General features: G+C 45.5%; 1 protein-coding gene and 1 long non-coding RNA gene across 4 annotated transcripts in view; one reads left to right on the top strand and one right to left on the bottom strand.

Annotated features, from left to right (window-relative positions):
- ELOVL5 (ELOVL fatty acid elongase 5) overlaps positions 1 to 5,980 on the top strand; it is a 73,355-nt gene extending 67,375 nt beyond the window's left edge. For all 3 annotated transcript variants that reach the window (XM_055571202.1, XM_055571201.1, XM_055571203.1), the window contains 3 exons: positions 278 to 402; positions 2,631 to 2,765; positions 4,099 to 5,980. In XM_055571202.1, the coding sequence (XP_055427177.1) occupies positions 278 to 402; positions 2,631 to 2,765; positions 4,099 to 4,242 (404 nt within the window). In that variant the 3' untranslated portion in view covers positions 4,243 to 5,980. The remainder of the gene's footprint in view (positions 1 to 277; positions 403 to 2,630; positions 2,766 to 4,098) is intronic.
- A 3,094-nt stretch (positions 5,981 to 9,074) lies between these two features.
- Positions 9,075 to 14,640, bottom strand: LOC129647561 (uncharacterized). Its single transcript, XR_008712347.1, has 3 exons — positions 14,442 to 14,640; positions 13,307 to 13,479; positions 9,075 to 9,184 (listed from the first exon to the last, which is right to left on the bottom strand). It is a non-coding gene; the product is annotated as an uncharacterized LOC129647561 (long non-coding RNA).
- Between the last annotated feature and the right edge of the window lie 326 nt (positions 14,641 to 14,966).

Consider the following 14,966-nt stretch of genomic DNA (forward strand, 5'->3'; position numbering starts at 1 on the left):
AGATGCCAGAGCGAGATGGGTGGTTCCTGACTCCTGGTTGGATCCCCACCTGGCTGCTGACCCTGGGCTTAAAGCCTCTTGATGGCTGCCTGCCCATGTGGAAATTGATTTCTGGTCACATGCCCGTGCAGTGCCAGCTTGCTGCTGCAGTGTTTGCCTATTCAAAAACTTTTTTTTTTTTTTTCATTTTTAAATTTAGAAAGAATCTTGGGTTTTGTTACCTGTCACATACAGAACACTGACGCATCCTCCTCGCCAATTCCCTCTGTTCCTACAGCTTACTTTGGCGCCACACTTAACAGCTTCATCCACGTCCTCATGTACTCATACTACGGCCTGTCGTCCATCCCGTCCATGCGGCCATACCTCTGGTGGAAGAAGTACATCACGCAGGGCCAGCTGGTGAGTAATGCAGCCTCTTTCTGCCAGGACTCACCGCCTGGGGGGCACTGAGCTCTTCCTGGGCTGCCCTTGCTGCCCTCCTGGCTTCAGTGTTGTTGACTAGCTCCTGAGAGGTGCCTTTCCCATCCTCCCTCTCTCTCGATCCAGATAAACACCTTGAAGTGAGCAGAGCGGGGAATTCCATCCATTTCAGTCAATGGAGACACCACGCCGGTGGGCAGGCAGCTAGTTGAAACGGGGAACAAAGACTAAACCTAATCCTCGGACTCCTAAGTCCAGCCCTTTCTTCTTAGTTTGTGCACAGAACATCCATGTGTGTCCGTGTTTTCTAATTATAATCCAAATCCAAGGTGCATCTGTGTACCTGTGTTTCCAGGAGTGCCAGGATTTGCTGGGAGGAGCGCGAGTCCAGGGTGTGCTAAGTCGCCTCAGTCATGTCTGACTCTTTGCCCCCCAGGGACTATAGTCCACCAGAAGAGCCCAGCGTGCTAGTAGGTTACTAGGCAGCAAGGATGCAGGTGCCAGGCCACCCCTCAGCCCTTGTGGTGGCGGGAATAGCACTGCAGTGCCCCGGGTGACAGCCCCCTTCCTGGGCCCACGTCCCAGCAGCTGTTTGCACTTGATGGTTATTTCCCACCGTCCTTGTTAAAGCTTTCCTTGGTTGTCAGTATACTATATAGCCTTTTCTTCTCCCTTTGTGATTTCTTTCATAAACTGATTACTAATACTATCACTACTGTTCAAATGCTGACATTCCTTGAGCTTACCACGTGCTCATGTCAAGCGAGCAGTTTTACAGGGATTGTTCCAGTAGCCTGATTTTATGTTGTTATCCCTACTTTATAGAGGAGGATGCGGAGGCGATAGGCTAGGGCTAGCTGACTTGTTGATATTAGATACTAAATTCTTAGCCCTGGTCTTGCCTTCTTAACACATTCTTTTCTAAGGAAACCAAGCTGATTCAGATCCCTCTGTGTCAGTTGTGATTCTTCAATGTTGCAAAATAACCATCTGGGGAAAAAAAATTTGAGAAGACCTTCTGAGCTGCTTCTGTGCTTGGTGTTTCATTAGCACCTCTTTGCCGGCTGCCGGACAATCCTTGTTATGTCCCCTCACCCACTTGTGAGGAAGGGTCACTGTTCATCTGCCTCCTCATTACACATGAGAAGTGATGCCAGGGTTGACTTGCTGCACGTAGTGTGGTTCTGCTGAAGCCACATGTAGAGCAGGCTGGAGAGCTGGTCTCCTGTTGGCCTCTGCCCTTTGAGGTGGAAGACTGCACCCAGTTTCCCTGTATTTATTCTATGCGCCACTTACAGTTGCTTCTCAGTCTAGAATACTTACCTTAAAAAAAGGAAACAACAACAGCAACAACAAAAAAAACAGTTCCCTACATAGAAACACTGAGAGGTGGCCCGAAATCCCATGGGCGGAGCCTCGTCCTCCACTCACTCCTTAAATGTCCCCGTCCAGCAGCTGTCCCTTATCTTAACCCCTTCTCGCCGTTTCCCTGCTTCTCAAGATGTACCCACCAGAAATAATCTATGGAATTAGCACTATATCCTAGGAAGAAAGTAAGTCTGTCTCCCAACCCCAGCCTTCACCAAATCAGAAGGTCCACGGATAAGGATGGGGAAAGGGTCCCATGGGATTGTATATCCTGCAGTGAGGTTCCTGGTCCCTCTAAACATACACTCCATGCCCACCCTTCCTTTATGAAGAATTAGCAAAAAGTACGGTTGCATCTCCTGTACTGTATTTCTGAAGTGTGTGTGTGTGTGTGTGTGTGTGTGTGTTGGGTTTTTTTAAAACGTTTTCTCTTTTTTCCTTTTTTCGTTTCTTCCAGCTTCATTGAGAGCTAATTCACATATAATACTATATAAGTTTACATGTACAACATAAGGATTTTGATGTGTGTATGTTGTAAATCTACTCCTAGAACTTCCAAATATACAATGAAAGCATTGCTGGCTATTCCCCGAGCTTTAGAGAAGGTGACTGCAGCAGTTGGAAAGGGAGGAGTGTACACATAAGACAAACGCAGATGCGTAAGAGGTTTGGGATATGTTTAGCATATGCCTCATGATTTTGAAATGACCTCTGTACCTACAGAAAGGTTAGTAAGTGTTCATTCCCAGACTCGGGGGTGCAGGGTAGAGCACCCATTTGGCAGACGCCTTGACCGTGGGCCCTGGCCACATATTCAGCTATGTCTCCTCCCCACCCAGCTTCAGTTTGTGCTGACCATCATCCAGACCAGCTGTGGGGTCATCTGGCCGTGCACCTTCCCTCTCGGTTGGTTGTATTTCCAGATTGGATACATGATTTCTCTGATCACCCTCTTCACAAACTTCTACATTCAGGTAAATCTCACTCTTCTGTGGTGATGGGGATTTGGGGTCTTTGCAGCCAAGGCCCTCATTCACTCCTTTATTGAGGAGCCCCTGCCTTGGCGGGAGCAGGGTGGAGGTGGGGTCACTGCCACTGTGGAAGGTGCTGAAGTCTGGCCAGACCTTGGAGTTCTGGGGCTTTGGCACAAGAGGTTCCAGGTCCCTGTGGGAAAGCAGAGCTGTCCCGTTCTGCTTCCCTGGGGCTGCTGCAGACATGGCGTAGATGAGTCTCAATCTCAGTCTCTCAGCCCCACTGCCCTAAACTCCAGGGCTAAATTAAATATCTGAAGAATTTTCCATTACAGTCCCCAGCTACAGATAGAAATCAGCCCTTTTTCCCAGTTTTCTTACACTTACTCCCCACACTGCTCAGGCTTGGGGGTGCAGATCGTTCCCAAGTGCATGATGTGGTGTAGGTTTCAGCCCACAGAAGGGTTTGTTCAGGGCTGATGCTTTGGGGGAGCCTGACCTTGTGTGGTCACTGTTGACTCTCCTACTTCCCATTACCCCTGGGTCTCGTGTGTCCCTGCTCTGTGAGCTGGGCCTGGCTCCGGGCAGGCACAGGGGCTGGTCAGGAGCAAAATAAGAGGCCCTGAGCAGAAGCAGGAAAGCCAGATCACATGCAGCAGCACCAACCCCCCTCCATGCCAGGGCAGGGGTTGCCCAGCACATTTGGCCTCCCTGCGCCCCCTCCAGACGGACACCTTTTCCCAGACATATCTGGGGTGGCAGCTCTGGGTTGCATCTTCCTCCTGCCTGGCTGGTAGCTCATGCTGCACTTCAGGGCAATGACAGATACAAGGGAGGTTATTAAAGAAAAGATGGGGCCCAACAAAGCTGAAGTCACACCTGTTTTGACTGCCATTCATGGCAGAGTGCTTTTGTAAGTAAAGGGCCAAGACAGTTGCTAAAGCCATGAGACAGTTTTTGTTTTTTTTTTTTTTTTTTCATGAGACAGTTTTGAAGGCAGAGGATGTGAGAGACAGCAGGAGACAGCAGGGCAGAGCCGAGTGAAGTGTGAATTGTATTTTCAGTCTAATCGTCAAATAACATCCATACCTCTGCCCATGACTCAGTGAACATACCCAGGCTGAGCCTCAGAAAATGAAAGAATGATTGAAACCAGTGACAAAAAAAAAAAAAAAAAAAAACCCAAAACATTTTCCAGGTTGCTTGGGCACAGACATTGCTTCTCAATATGGTGGCACTGGTCCCCAGAGGCTCTCGCCCTGGCATTAGGGATGTGGCCAGGCCCCACCCCCACCCCCACCCCCGCCGTGGCTCCCATCTGCCCTTTGTGTTGCAGACCTACAACAAGAAGGGGGTCTCCCGGAGGAGAGAGCGCCAAAAGGACCACCAGAACGGCTCCGTGGCCGCTGTGAACGGCCACACCAGCGGCTTTTCTTCCCTGGAGAACAATGTGAAGCCGAGGAAGCAGCGGAAGGACTGAGGTCCAAGGGTTGGCAGCCTCTGAACCACATCGTCTGATTGTAAGCACATCTGAGTTGTGCCCGATGCTCGTTAACAGCTGCTGTAACTAGTCAGCCTACAATAGTGTGACTCACGTAGGACCTCTTCCATCAATTCCAAACCCCTAGAAAACGTAGACAGATTATCCAAGTAGGCATAAGATTTTTTAACATTTCTGGGCTCTCACCGACCCCTGCGCTAGACTGTGGAGGGCGTGTTATTGTAGTACACGACACTGCTGTTGCCTTATTAGTTATAACATTATAGGTGCTGAATTGTGATTCACAATTTAATAACACTGTAATCCAAACTGTTTTTTTTTTTAACTGTAGATCATGCATGTGATTGTAAATTTGTATAATGTTGTTACAGTAGAGAAACACACATGCCTTAAAATTGAAAAAGCAGGGCCCAAAGCTTATTAGTTCAATTAGGGTATGTTTCAAGTTTTTATTCATTTCTTATAGCTCTGTTCAGAAAAATCAACAACCATGATTTATGAAACTTAATGTGTGACACAGAACTTCAGGTGACTTGTCTGTGTGAAATCGGCACCTTCAGTTTTTGTAATGTTGGCTTTAAATCAGACAGGTTCAGATCTAGTGGAACAGTCAGTTTAACTTTTTAACAGATCTTATTTTTTTATTTTGAGTGCCACTATTAATAATGTAAAAAGGGAGGGAGGAGCTAAAGCAGTCTTGATGAAACTTAAATATATATTCTTTGTCTTCAAGATTTCAGGAAGTGTGTAGGATGAGTAGGCCGTTTTAAATGTCAGAAGTGTAAGTGTTTTTATACAGGAAACAAAGCCCATTTTGCTTTCCACTTAGAGAAGATATATACTTTTCAAGAGACATAACTGAATAGTTAACCATTTGACAGAGGCCCATAGATGAGCAGTGGGGGGACCAGTTGCCAGGGTCCAAATTCGGATTGATTTCTCTACTGCTATCTATCTGTTTTGACACAAACTTCCTTTGAAAATGTGCCTAGCTTACCGTAATGAATGGGGAAGGGTGGGGTGGCAAGGACCTTAGAAAAATTCAAGGTAAAATTAAGCAGATAGCTGCAGCATGAGAAAACTGGAGAACTGAGTAGAGATGGTTTGGTTAATGTGAATCTAATAGCACCTGTAAGGTTTTTTTTTCCCTGCTCCGACTCTAAAGATTTATTTAGAAACGCTTGTTTAAAAATAAGACTGCTTATCATAAAATCATGTCTCATACCCTAGAAGCAGGGGTCAAACAGATAGACTGTTTTGTGTGTGTGTCATTTTAAAGTGTTGGAATTTAGCCTCTGAATACCTTCTCCACAGGAGGAAAAATACATTCATTGAACCACTCGTGACACATCTGAGAAAGTCATTGACAATGTATAAATGAATGGTTTGATATTTATGTAAATATCAGTTTATCATGCTTTAATTTTGCACATTCATATTACAGGGAGCCAGTTGGGTTCTCTTAATTAGTCTTGTGGGTTTTCTGTTTGGAAGGAGTCACGGCATCTGTTTACATTTACCTTATCAAATCTAGAATGTGTATATTTGTAAATGTATGTCTTCCTAGGTACTAGTTTGAGAATGTCTTTACATATTTCAACACAGAAACTATAACATTCAATAGTGTGCTGTCAAAGTGTGCTTAAGCTCATCTGGATATACCCACAATGTTAAATAATGTCTAAAATTAATCATTAAAACGTTTTTGATTACCTGTGCTTGGTTTTACATTGTTAATATGCTGCTAATTCTGAAAGACTGGAGAAAAGTCTTCTTTTCTTCATCATCTAGAAAGTCACCCAAAAAAACTATGTAAATAATTCAGTTTGGAAGGTTATACTGTGGCTCAGCTCACATTAGGAGGGATCCCCACATTGTTATGCATGGTGGTGGCTGCATCCCAGTTCCTTCCTCTAAGCCTTCCCTGGTTTCCATACTAAAGACCCCAGCTCTGAGCCCACTCCTTTTTCTTCCCTCCCCTCCCCCTTCCTTTCCCCAAGCTGTTACAATTACTTTCCTAGATCTAGACCAGAAGTCTGCACATTTTTTCTGGAAAGAGCCAGCTACTACCCGTCTTAGGCTTTGCAGACCACACTGCTCAACCACTTTTTGTAGAGTTCAAAAGCAGCCTAATACACAGGTAATTACACAGTTAATATGTAAATGGTGGGCCCTAGCTATGTTCCAGTAGAACTTTATTTGCAAAACAGAAGACCTGTGGCTGTAGTTCTGTGACCCCCAGTTTAGAGTAACAGGGGCCCACCTCTGTCAGTTTCTTTGCCAAAGACCAGTTCACGTCCCAGGTCCTGCCCCACGCCACACACCCCCACCCCCCACACCTTCCCCAGTCTGACTTACTGAGTCCATCCATACCCATGGGAGTGAGGAAATGAACAGCCTATCGTCCCTTCCTCCACTTCATACCACACGGTTACTAGTGCAGGCCTGACCCTGGCTTTGAGTGTGTTCTGGTTTGTCAATATCACCTTCAAAATGTCATCAGAAACTGAATTTAGTATTGGGAATATCATTTGAAAAGTGCAGAGGATTGTTGGGGTTTGGTGGTAATGATTACTTACATCCTTGTCCTTCCCCTCTGAGTCCAGAACAAATTAAAAGGACATCAAAACCAGACTGATGGAAACCAGCATAGTTTATCTGTCACTGAGGAGGCTGGCTGGTGACACAAAGATAGCAATAGGGCTCTCCGAATACCCTGTTGACATACCACGGTCAGCTCCAGCTCACTGGTGGTTGTGGCTGCCCTAGTGTGTTGGTGTGGTGATGAACTGATGATTAAGAGGTTTTGAATATCAGCCCTGGAATTTACCCAGCTTTAGCTACAAGCTCCCTTTCTGTGTCAGGTTGTGCCCTGATGCCTACGATGCTCAATCATATCTCCAACTTTGGCAACCAGAAAGTCGCCCTCTTTCCTTGAGAGAAGTGAGTGAGTCAGAGGGCAGAGTAGGCCAGATGGTTTCCACCCTTTTCTCTCATCTGTATGGAAGTGGAAGGGCAAGTTCACACACCCGTATGGAAAAGGGAGGATTCCCAGTTACCCTTCTGAGCAGCCTTGCCATTTACAGGGAAGGCAGTGTAGCCTAACGTGGGAAGCACAGCTTGGAGGCCACACTGCCTGGCTGGAATCCTATCTGTATGACCTTTAGGCAAATTGCTTTAACTTGGCCTCAGTGTTCCATCTACCCAATTGGGATAAAGTCAGTACCTACCTTACAGACTCATTACAAGGGTTAAATAGATAAATAAAGTATACAAAGCTCTTGGAGCCACATCCAGCAAAGCATGAATTCTGTGTTATCTATTACCTTCAGTCCATACCACTGGTCTCTCTAAAGATCAGCTGTTGTTTTACTGTTAGTTCCTTGACTAGTTGCTCTAACAATCCTATCACAAAGGAGAGGAAGTTCTTGGGTAGGATACTTAGTTGAATCGAAAGAGTTGAAAAGTGGACTTCCCTGGTGGCTCAGTGGTAAAGAATCTGCCTTACAACGCAGGGAACATGGGTTCAATCCCTGGTGTAGGAAGATTCCAAGAGGTCTGCATGCCCACAAAGAAGATCTGATGCAGCCAAATAAAAACAATTTTTTTTTTAATTTAAAAAAGTTGAAAAGAAACCAGCAATTGTTGGGAGTACGACTGTATTATTCCAAATTTTGTCCAAGTTTTACATTACACTACTATTTTGGAATTTCTGGAATCTGCTTTATTCCCTCTTGGGAAAACGGCAGGTTCATCGGTTTCTGGTCTGTCGCATCATTCCTGCAGAGCCCTGCTGGTAGTTCTGTGATCCGTCCACAGACGTGGGTATGTTTCACGTGAACTGATTTTAAACAGATGTCTCACACTCTTCCCTTATCAGTCCAGGATTTCAAATACTAATAGCTTCTCCTCTTCAGTATCAGTTTGGAGAATAGTGCCCTCCGTGGAGATGGCAGCAGAATAGTGCTTGCCTCGGTTTGCTCTCTGCTCTCACTAATTCTCATTCCAGGCGTAGATTTAAAACTCATCTGTGTTGACCTTGACATTTTTATGAGCTTCATTCTCTATCTTTCCCAACATATTTATGGCACTTACCCCAAGCGAGAAAGTTCCCAGGCTGACTTTTGCCATAGTTTGTGTGAGATGTTGCACCCAGCTTATGAAGACATCCTGGGCTCCGGGACAGAAGTTGTAGGAACAAGCAGAGTGGGACCCCGTGACTGGCGTGGTGACAGAGAGCCAATCGTGGTGGTCAGTGGGCATCCACTTTCTCAGATCATCCAAACTCTTCTGCCTAGTGCTCACCATCCCCTGTATCTCCCGTGAGTGTGTTTTGTGTTGACCATCTGGTTCGCTGGGAGAGCACCTAATGCAGAGGGCTGAGGGGTACTGGGCAAACAGGGATGTGTGAGAAATGCCAGTCCCCAGAGGAACCGTTTCTAGACTGGGATCAGACATACACACAGATGACTCCCGCACAGGTTGGTTTGTGGTGGGAGCATGACGTTGACAGGAACCATAAGAGACCCGGGAGAGAGAATCCTTCTAGCAAGGTGACTAAGAAGAGCGCGTTCAATCTGAGTCTTCAGAGATGACCTGGATTCCAGTAGATGGTGGCTGAAGGTTGCTAGGGAGACAGCATTCCAAGTTCAGGAAACAAGTACGGAGAGACACAACACATTTCACAGAACTATTGGATGTGTGGGAGAAACAGCTTATTTTTAAAATAAGAGGTAAAGTGGGAGGAGAGTGTAATTTGGGTGTTCCCATTGATAAATGTGGAGAATGTTGCTCAGAGTTCCCAGGGTTCTTTCTCTGGAATTACGCCTTCCTTCCTTCCTAGTAATTAGCCTTAAAAGAACCATTGGTAGCCATGCCTCTTGTCCAGATGCCCGCCTCCTCTTCTCCCTTTCGAGCAGAGCTAAGGAGGAACAAGAGGGTGATTACAACAAGAATTGGCACTCATGTCATAAAATGAAGGGAGTCATGCATGGGACTTCCCCGGTGGTCCAGTGGCTAAGACTCTGAGCTCTCAATGCAGGGGGCCCAGGTTCAATCCCTGGTCAGGGAGCTAGGTCCCACATGCCACAACTTAAAAAAAAAAAAATATATATATATATATATATATACACACACACACATATACATACAAGTAAGATCCAGTGCAGCCAAATAAATAAATATTAAAAAAAAAAAAAACCTGAGGGGAATCATAAGAGGGAGCAGACTCAAAGAGGACTCAGACCTTCTGAAGAATTCCTCCAAACCAAAGACAGGGCTTTAGAGTCTGAAAACTTAGGTCATGGGCCTGATGTTTGGAGAATATATTTGAGAAAGAACTTAGAGTATGTTTTAAATATATCTCAGTACAGAAAAGAATAGATGGGCAGTGGTTTAAATGTGGCCCTTTATGAAAGGAGGTCAAGGATTCAAGTACCTGCCAAGTGTCCACACTGACCCAAGATCAAAGTGCATGTGTCTTGTGTCCCAAGACCTGCAGTGGGATCAGTGATGAGGTTTCTGAAGATGGAAAGGCAGAAGAGGCAAGTACAAAGTTCAGATTAAAAAGAAAAAGACACACCGATGGAATAAAAGCACCAGAAAGGGAGTACGGTTGTAGATGCAGCAGTTTCTCTTCCCATCTGAGCTGAGCAGCCCTGATGCTTCAGACCGCTGAAGGCACACAGCTCGGTTCAGGAGTTCTAGAAGGGAGTCAGGTGGGGAGCACCGCTGTGGTCTGCATGTCTGTGTCCCTGTAAAGTTCCTGTGTTGAAACCTAAGGTGGTGGGATTGGGAGGGGATGAGGTCATGAGGGTGGACCCCTTGTGATTGGGATGAGCGCCTTTTATAAAGGAGAGAGGCCCCAGAGAGCTTGAGCATCCCTTCTGCCAGGCTGCACCTTGGTCTCAGCCTTTCCAACCTACAGAACTGCCAGCAAGAAACGTTTGCTGTCCTAACCCTGCCAGTCTGTGGTGGTGTCTCAGCAGCACCAGCCAGCTGAGACTTGCGCCCTGTACCTTGCGTCCACTGAGCATGAGACACACGTGCTTTCCTCCTCATGTCAGGTAGCGGTGTCTGTCATCCCCACTTTACAAATGAGGAAGCTCAGACCCAGAGAGCATCCGTGACCTGCCCAGGGAAGCATGATATCAGAGCTCTAATGGACCCACCTGTTCCAAGCTGATGCTCTCACCCTGCAAGGAGCTGCCCAGAAGGCAGCCCCTCAGACCAGCTCCTAAACCACAGGATTACAGCCGCGTTACTCCCATGCTGGCTGCTTCCCTTCCAACCAGGCTGATCATTTAGCTCCACGCTACGTTGGTGTGACTTTAAATTATTCAGAACCTACACATTGTCTAGTGAGAGGTTTCAGTTAATGGATTAGAGATTCTGGGAGAATTGTACAAAGATCCCCAAATATCAGACTATCTGATTTGCGCTTATTATGTATATTTCTTCCTTCTGTGATGCCATTGAGTAAAGAAAACTGCCAAGTCCTAAAAGATAATACCAAATCATACCTATAAATTTTAATAAAAATTTTTGTCAGATAAAAAATCACATTTTGCATTATTACTATTTTTTAAAGAACTGACAATAGCATATATTTACTTAGATATCAATACAGCACTTATTTCATCATCATTACCATAAAACTTTTGAGTCCGTTTCTCAGACACTGAAGACCGTTCCAAATCACTTTGGTCACTGGTAATAAGTAAATGCCTTCTCAGAAATATGCCCTTCCCCCCACCCTTACTGACGATCCAGCTCTGCTCCGGGCATTTTGCCAGTTGCTGGGGAAACAGCAATGAAAAGATAACCTCATTTTGGAGGAAAGACGAAAACAAGCAAACCAAATAATTACATAGTATCGTGACTGTTCTGAAGGACACAAGCGGGGTACTGACACTGAGACTATCTCGGGTGCTATTATACTTGAGATGGTGTTGAGGCATATGGAAGGATATTGGGGTGTCTGCCTATGTGTTTAAATTGGTGGTTCTTATTTTCCTGAGTTGAATAAGATATCACTGGAAGCTTCCCGCATTTTCTGAGAAGCCATCTGGAAGGTCTTGATAGAGCTGTCTGTCCTCCACCTGAACTGTGGCCCTTGGCGGAGGGTGAGTGAGCCCCATGCTGGACTCTGACACTTCTTTGAGCACCCGGGGTTCGTGCTGCTCTCCACGTGACTGGCAGGCTTCCACACCGATACCTTATCATTTCAGCCCTGCCCCATACAGTGAGCTCTTGGAAGATTTTTTTAAGTGACAAAGATCCAAATTTAAGTGATAATCCAACTGAATTGGTAGTACCAATGTCATCTGAGGACAAATGGGGCAGTGGCTGGTTTTCATGCCTGGCCGTGGCCCACCCTGCCTGGCAGCTGCCAGCATCCTGTAATGAGAAAAATAAAACAAATCTCCATTTCAGAAAATCTCAGATGGTGTGTGGGAGTGCGGGTACGTGTATGGGTGGTAGAGGCTATGTTATAATTTCACTCCTTTCTGGCAGATGCAGTATGGATTCTGAACAACCCATTTGATTGTAAGACACTTGAAGGCAAGAATTGTCTCTTGTGTCTAATCCCTAGTGTGTGCCTAGCATAGCACCAGACACAACAAACGTTCAGTGTTTTGATGAATGAACGGAGGAATCAGAAAAGACTAGACAACATGATGTACAGTAAGAAAAACAGGCTTTCAAGCCAATGTGATCTGAGTTTACATTACATCATGTGTCATGGACTGAATATGTGACCCCCAAAAATGCATATGTTGAAACCCTAGTCCCCCTACCCCACGTGATGGTTTTAGGAGATGGGCTTTGGGAGGCGATTAAGATAAGATGAAGTCCTGAGGGTGGAATCCCCATTTATGGGATTAGTGCCCTTCTAAGAGTCACAGGAGAGCTTGCTTCTCTGCTTTCCATCATATGGGGATGCTAGGAGAAGTTGGCAGTCTGCAGCCCCAAAGAGGGTCTCACCAGAACCCGACCATGCTGGCCCCTGATCTCAGACTTCCAGCTTCCAGAACTGTGAGAAATACTTGTTTACCAGGAAGGAAAAGAGGTGGGGGAGGGTAAATTAGGAGGTTGGAATTAGCAGATGCACATTACTATCTATAAAACAGATAAGAAGGACTTTCTGTATAGCACAGGAAACTATATTTAATACCTCGTAATAACCTATAATGGAAAAGAATAGAGACACATATATGTTTAACTGGATCACTTTGCAGTACACTAGAAAGTAACAACATTGTAAATCAACTATACAGGTCAATTAAAAAAAAGTCACTAAATGCTCCCAGCATGTTGGGACTCAAGGTGGTCACCACTGGGTTCAGGGGCCCCAGAGTGTACAGTGAATGGCATTTGGAATACAGCATGGTAGAGCTGACCAAGGTCCCCTCAGGGTCACCAGCTTCCCCCTGCCTCAGGGCCACCTCCAAACAATTGCTCGCCAACAATAAAAATCTAGATCTTTCCCGTGGCCTGTAGGATCTCCCTGACCTGCCAAACTCCCTCAGGCCTCCCGCCACACTCTTGCTCAGAGCTTCAGCCTGAGCAGGGAACCTCACCGGTTCCCTCTCAGAGCCCTTACCGTCTTGAGGCCTCGTCCTTGCTTCTTCATCCCCAGATAAGCTATTTCTGTGACTTGATCTTGCCACCTTAAATGCCACTTGCCTAAATTTGGAGGCCTTCTCTAAGTAGTAGTTGTTGAGTTGCTCAGTCGTATCTGACTCTTTTCGGCCTCAAGGACTGTAGCCCACCGGGCTTCTCTGTCCATGGGATTTCCCAGGCAAGAATACTGGAGTAGGTAGCCATCTCTTCTCCAGAAAATCTTTCCAACCCAGGGATCAAACCCAGGTCTCCTGCATTGGCAGGCAGATTCTTTACCACTAAGCCACCAGGGAAGTCCCCTTCCCTAAGTAGCAGATCTAAAATACCTCCCCCAGACCCTCCTCACACGCGCCTATCTCAACTTGGCTTTATTTTCCCTTGTAAGAGTTTCATTGTTATGTATTTATTTGTCTCCCACCTAGAAGACTGAGGGCTTTTTTTCTTGCCTGGCACATAGGAGAGTCTCAGATGTTTGAATAAATGACTTTGTGAATGAATGGACAGGAGATGATAAGCGTGGAAGTCTCTCACACGTCTCTGAGTGGGGTGGGGGGCTGCAGTCATCTTGTCCTTCACAAGAAGGACACCGTCCTGGAAGAGAATGTAAAAGAAGAACGTCTATGTTTATGTATATGTGTAACTTAACCACTATGCTATATACCTGAAACTAACATGACATTGTAAATCAACTGTATTTCAATAAAAAATTTTAAAAAGGCACTAACACATATGTATGGAATCTAGAAAGATGGCACTGATGAATTTATTTGCAGGGCAGCAAGGAGAAACAGACATAGAGAACCAACCTATGGACATGGGGGGAGGGGAGGAGGGAGAGGATGAGATGTTTGGAGAAAGCAACGTGGAAACTTACAATACCATATGTAAAACATAGCCAATGGGAATTGCTGTATGACTCAGGGAACTCAAACGGGGCTCTCTGACAACCTAGAGGGGTGGAATGGGGAGGGAGACGAGAGGGAGGTTTGGGGGAGAGGGGACATGGGTGTACCTATGGCTGATTCTTGTTGATGTTTGACAGAAAACTACAAAATCCTGTAAAACAATTATCCTTCAATTAAAAATAAAATTTTAAAATAAAAGTAAATAAATGGGGAGGTAAACAAATGCAAAAAAAAGAAAAAGTTCAGGAAAAAAAAGACATTGTGGTTATCAATAAGCTATCTATGTCATCTCAGCAAAGTGGGCCCAAATGTATTTCCGAATCAAACATGGTAAACAGTCAAATCCCACCACTGTTAAGAATAAATGAGCTGTCTGTTGTCTTAAGAACTTAATGTATAAATTCTGCTGCTCTGTGCTGTTCAGATTTAGAAGTGAAGACAAAAATCATTGTGAAGGTGAAGGACGGTGCTGGAAACTATTTTTAGAAGCCTGCAACCCAAGAGATTCTATTTTTTTTTTTTTTTTTTTAATTTTAAAAGGTGCTCAGTTAGGCCTTATTTGATTTTATGACCTCTCTTCATCTGTTTCTTGAATTATAACTTGGAAATAATGATCAACCCAGTTGTTCTCCTTGTATTAGAACTCACCAACTAATAGTACCCGATGAGAAGAAGATGTTAGCCTGGTCCAGCGAGGGAATGAGAGGAAACCCCGAGGTCACCTGTTGTTAATTACCCCTGGGCTTCCCGCCACTTGCGAGAGTGGTTCTGGCAGGGCAGCAGGCTGCACCCACAGGAAAACCAACCATACAGTGATTTGCCAAAGAGTTTTGTGCACCTGACTTCAGATACCGTGACAAGGATCCCTCAAGGACGTGCTGCTCTTAGAAATAACTTTTCAAGCACTGAGTTGAGACACAGAAAACATTCATCAACAGCCGGCAAGACCAGGAGGGCTGTGATGAGAGTCATCCCCACAAGGCAGGGACCAGGGGGAGCAGGGGATGACAGCTGAAAGCAATGGCAGCTCCAGAGGAGTCTGACAGGATGAATAATGTGAAGGCCACGTTAGAGGAGCAGAACTGAGAGCACATCAGAAGGAGGGGCCCTTTACAGAGGAGACACTTGAAACCAGAGGCCTCACTTCTCTCCCTTGCCAACTGACAAAAATCA

The sequence above is a fragment of the Bubalus kerabau genome, chromosome 3 (genome assembly GCF_029407905.1).
Source record: "Bubalus kerabau isolate K-KA32 ecotype Philippines breed swamp buffalo chromosome 3, PCC_UOA_SB_1v2, whole genome shotgun sequence".
In the NCBI taxonomy this organism is placed as follows: Eukaryota; Metazoa; Chordata; class Mammalia; order Artiodactyla; family Bovidae; genus Bubalus; species Bubalus kerabau.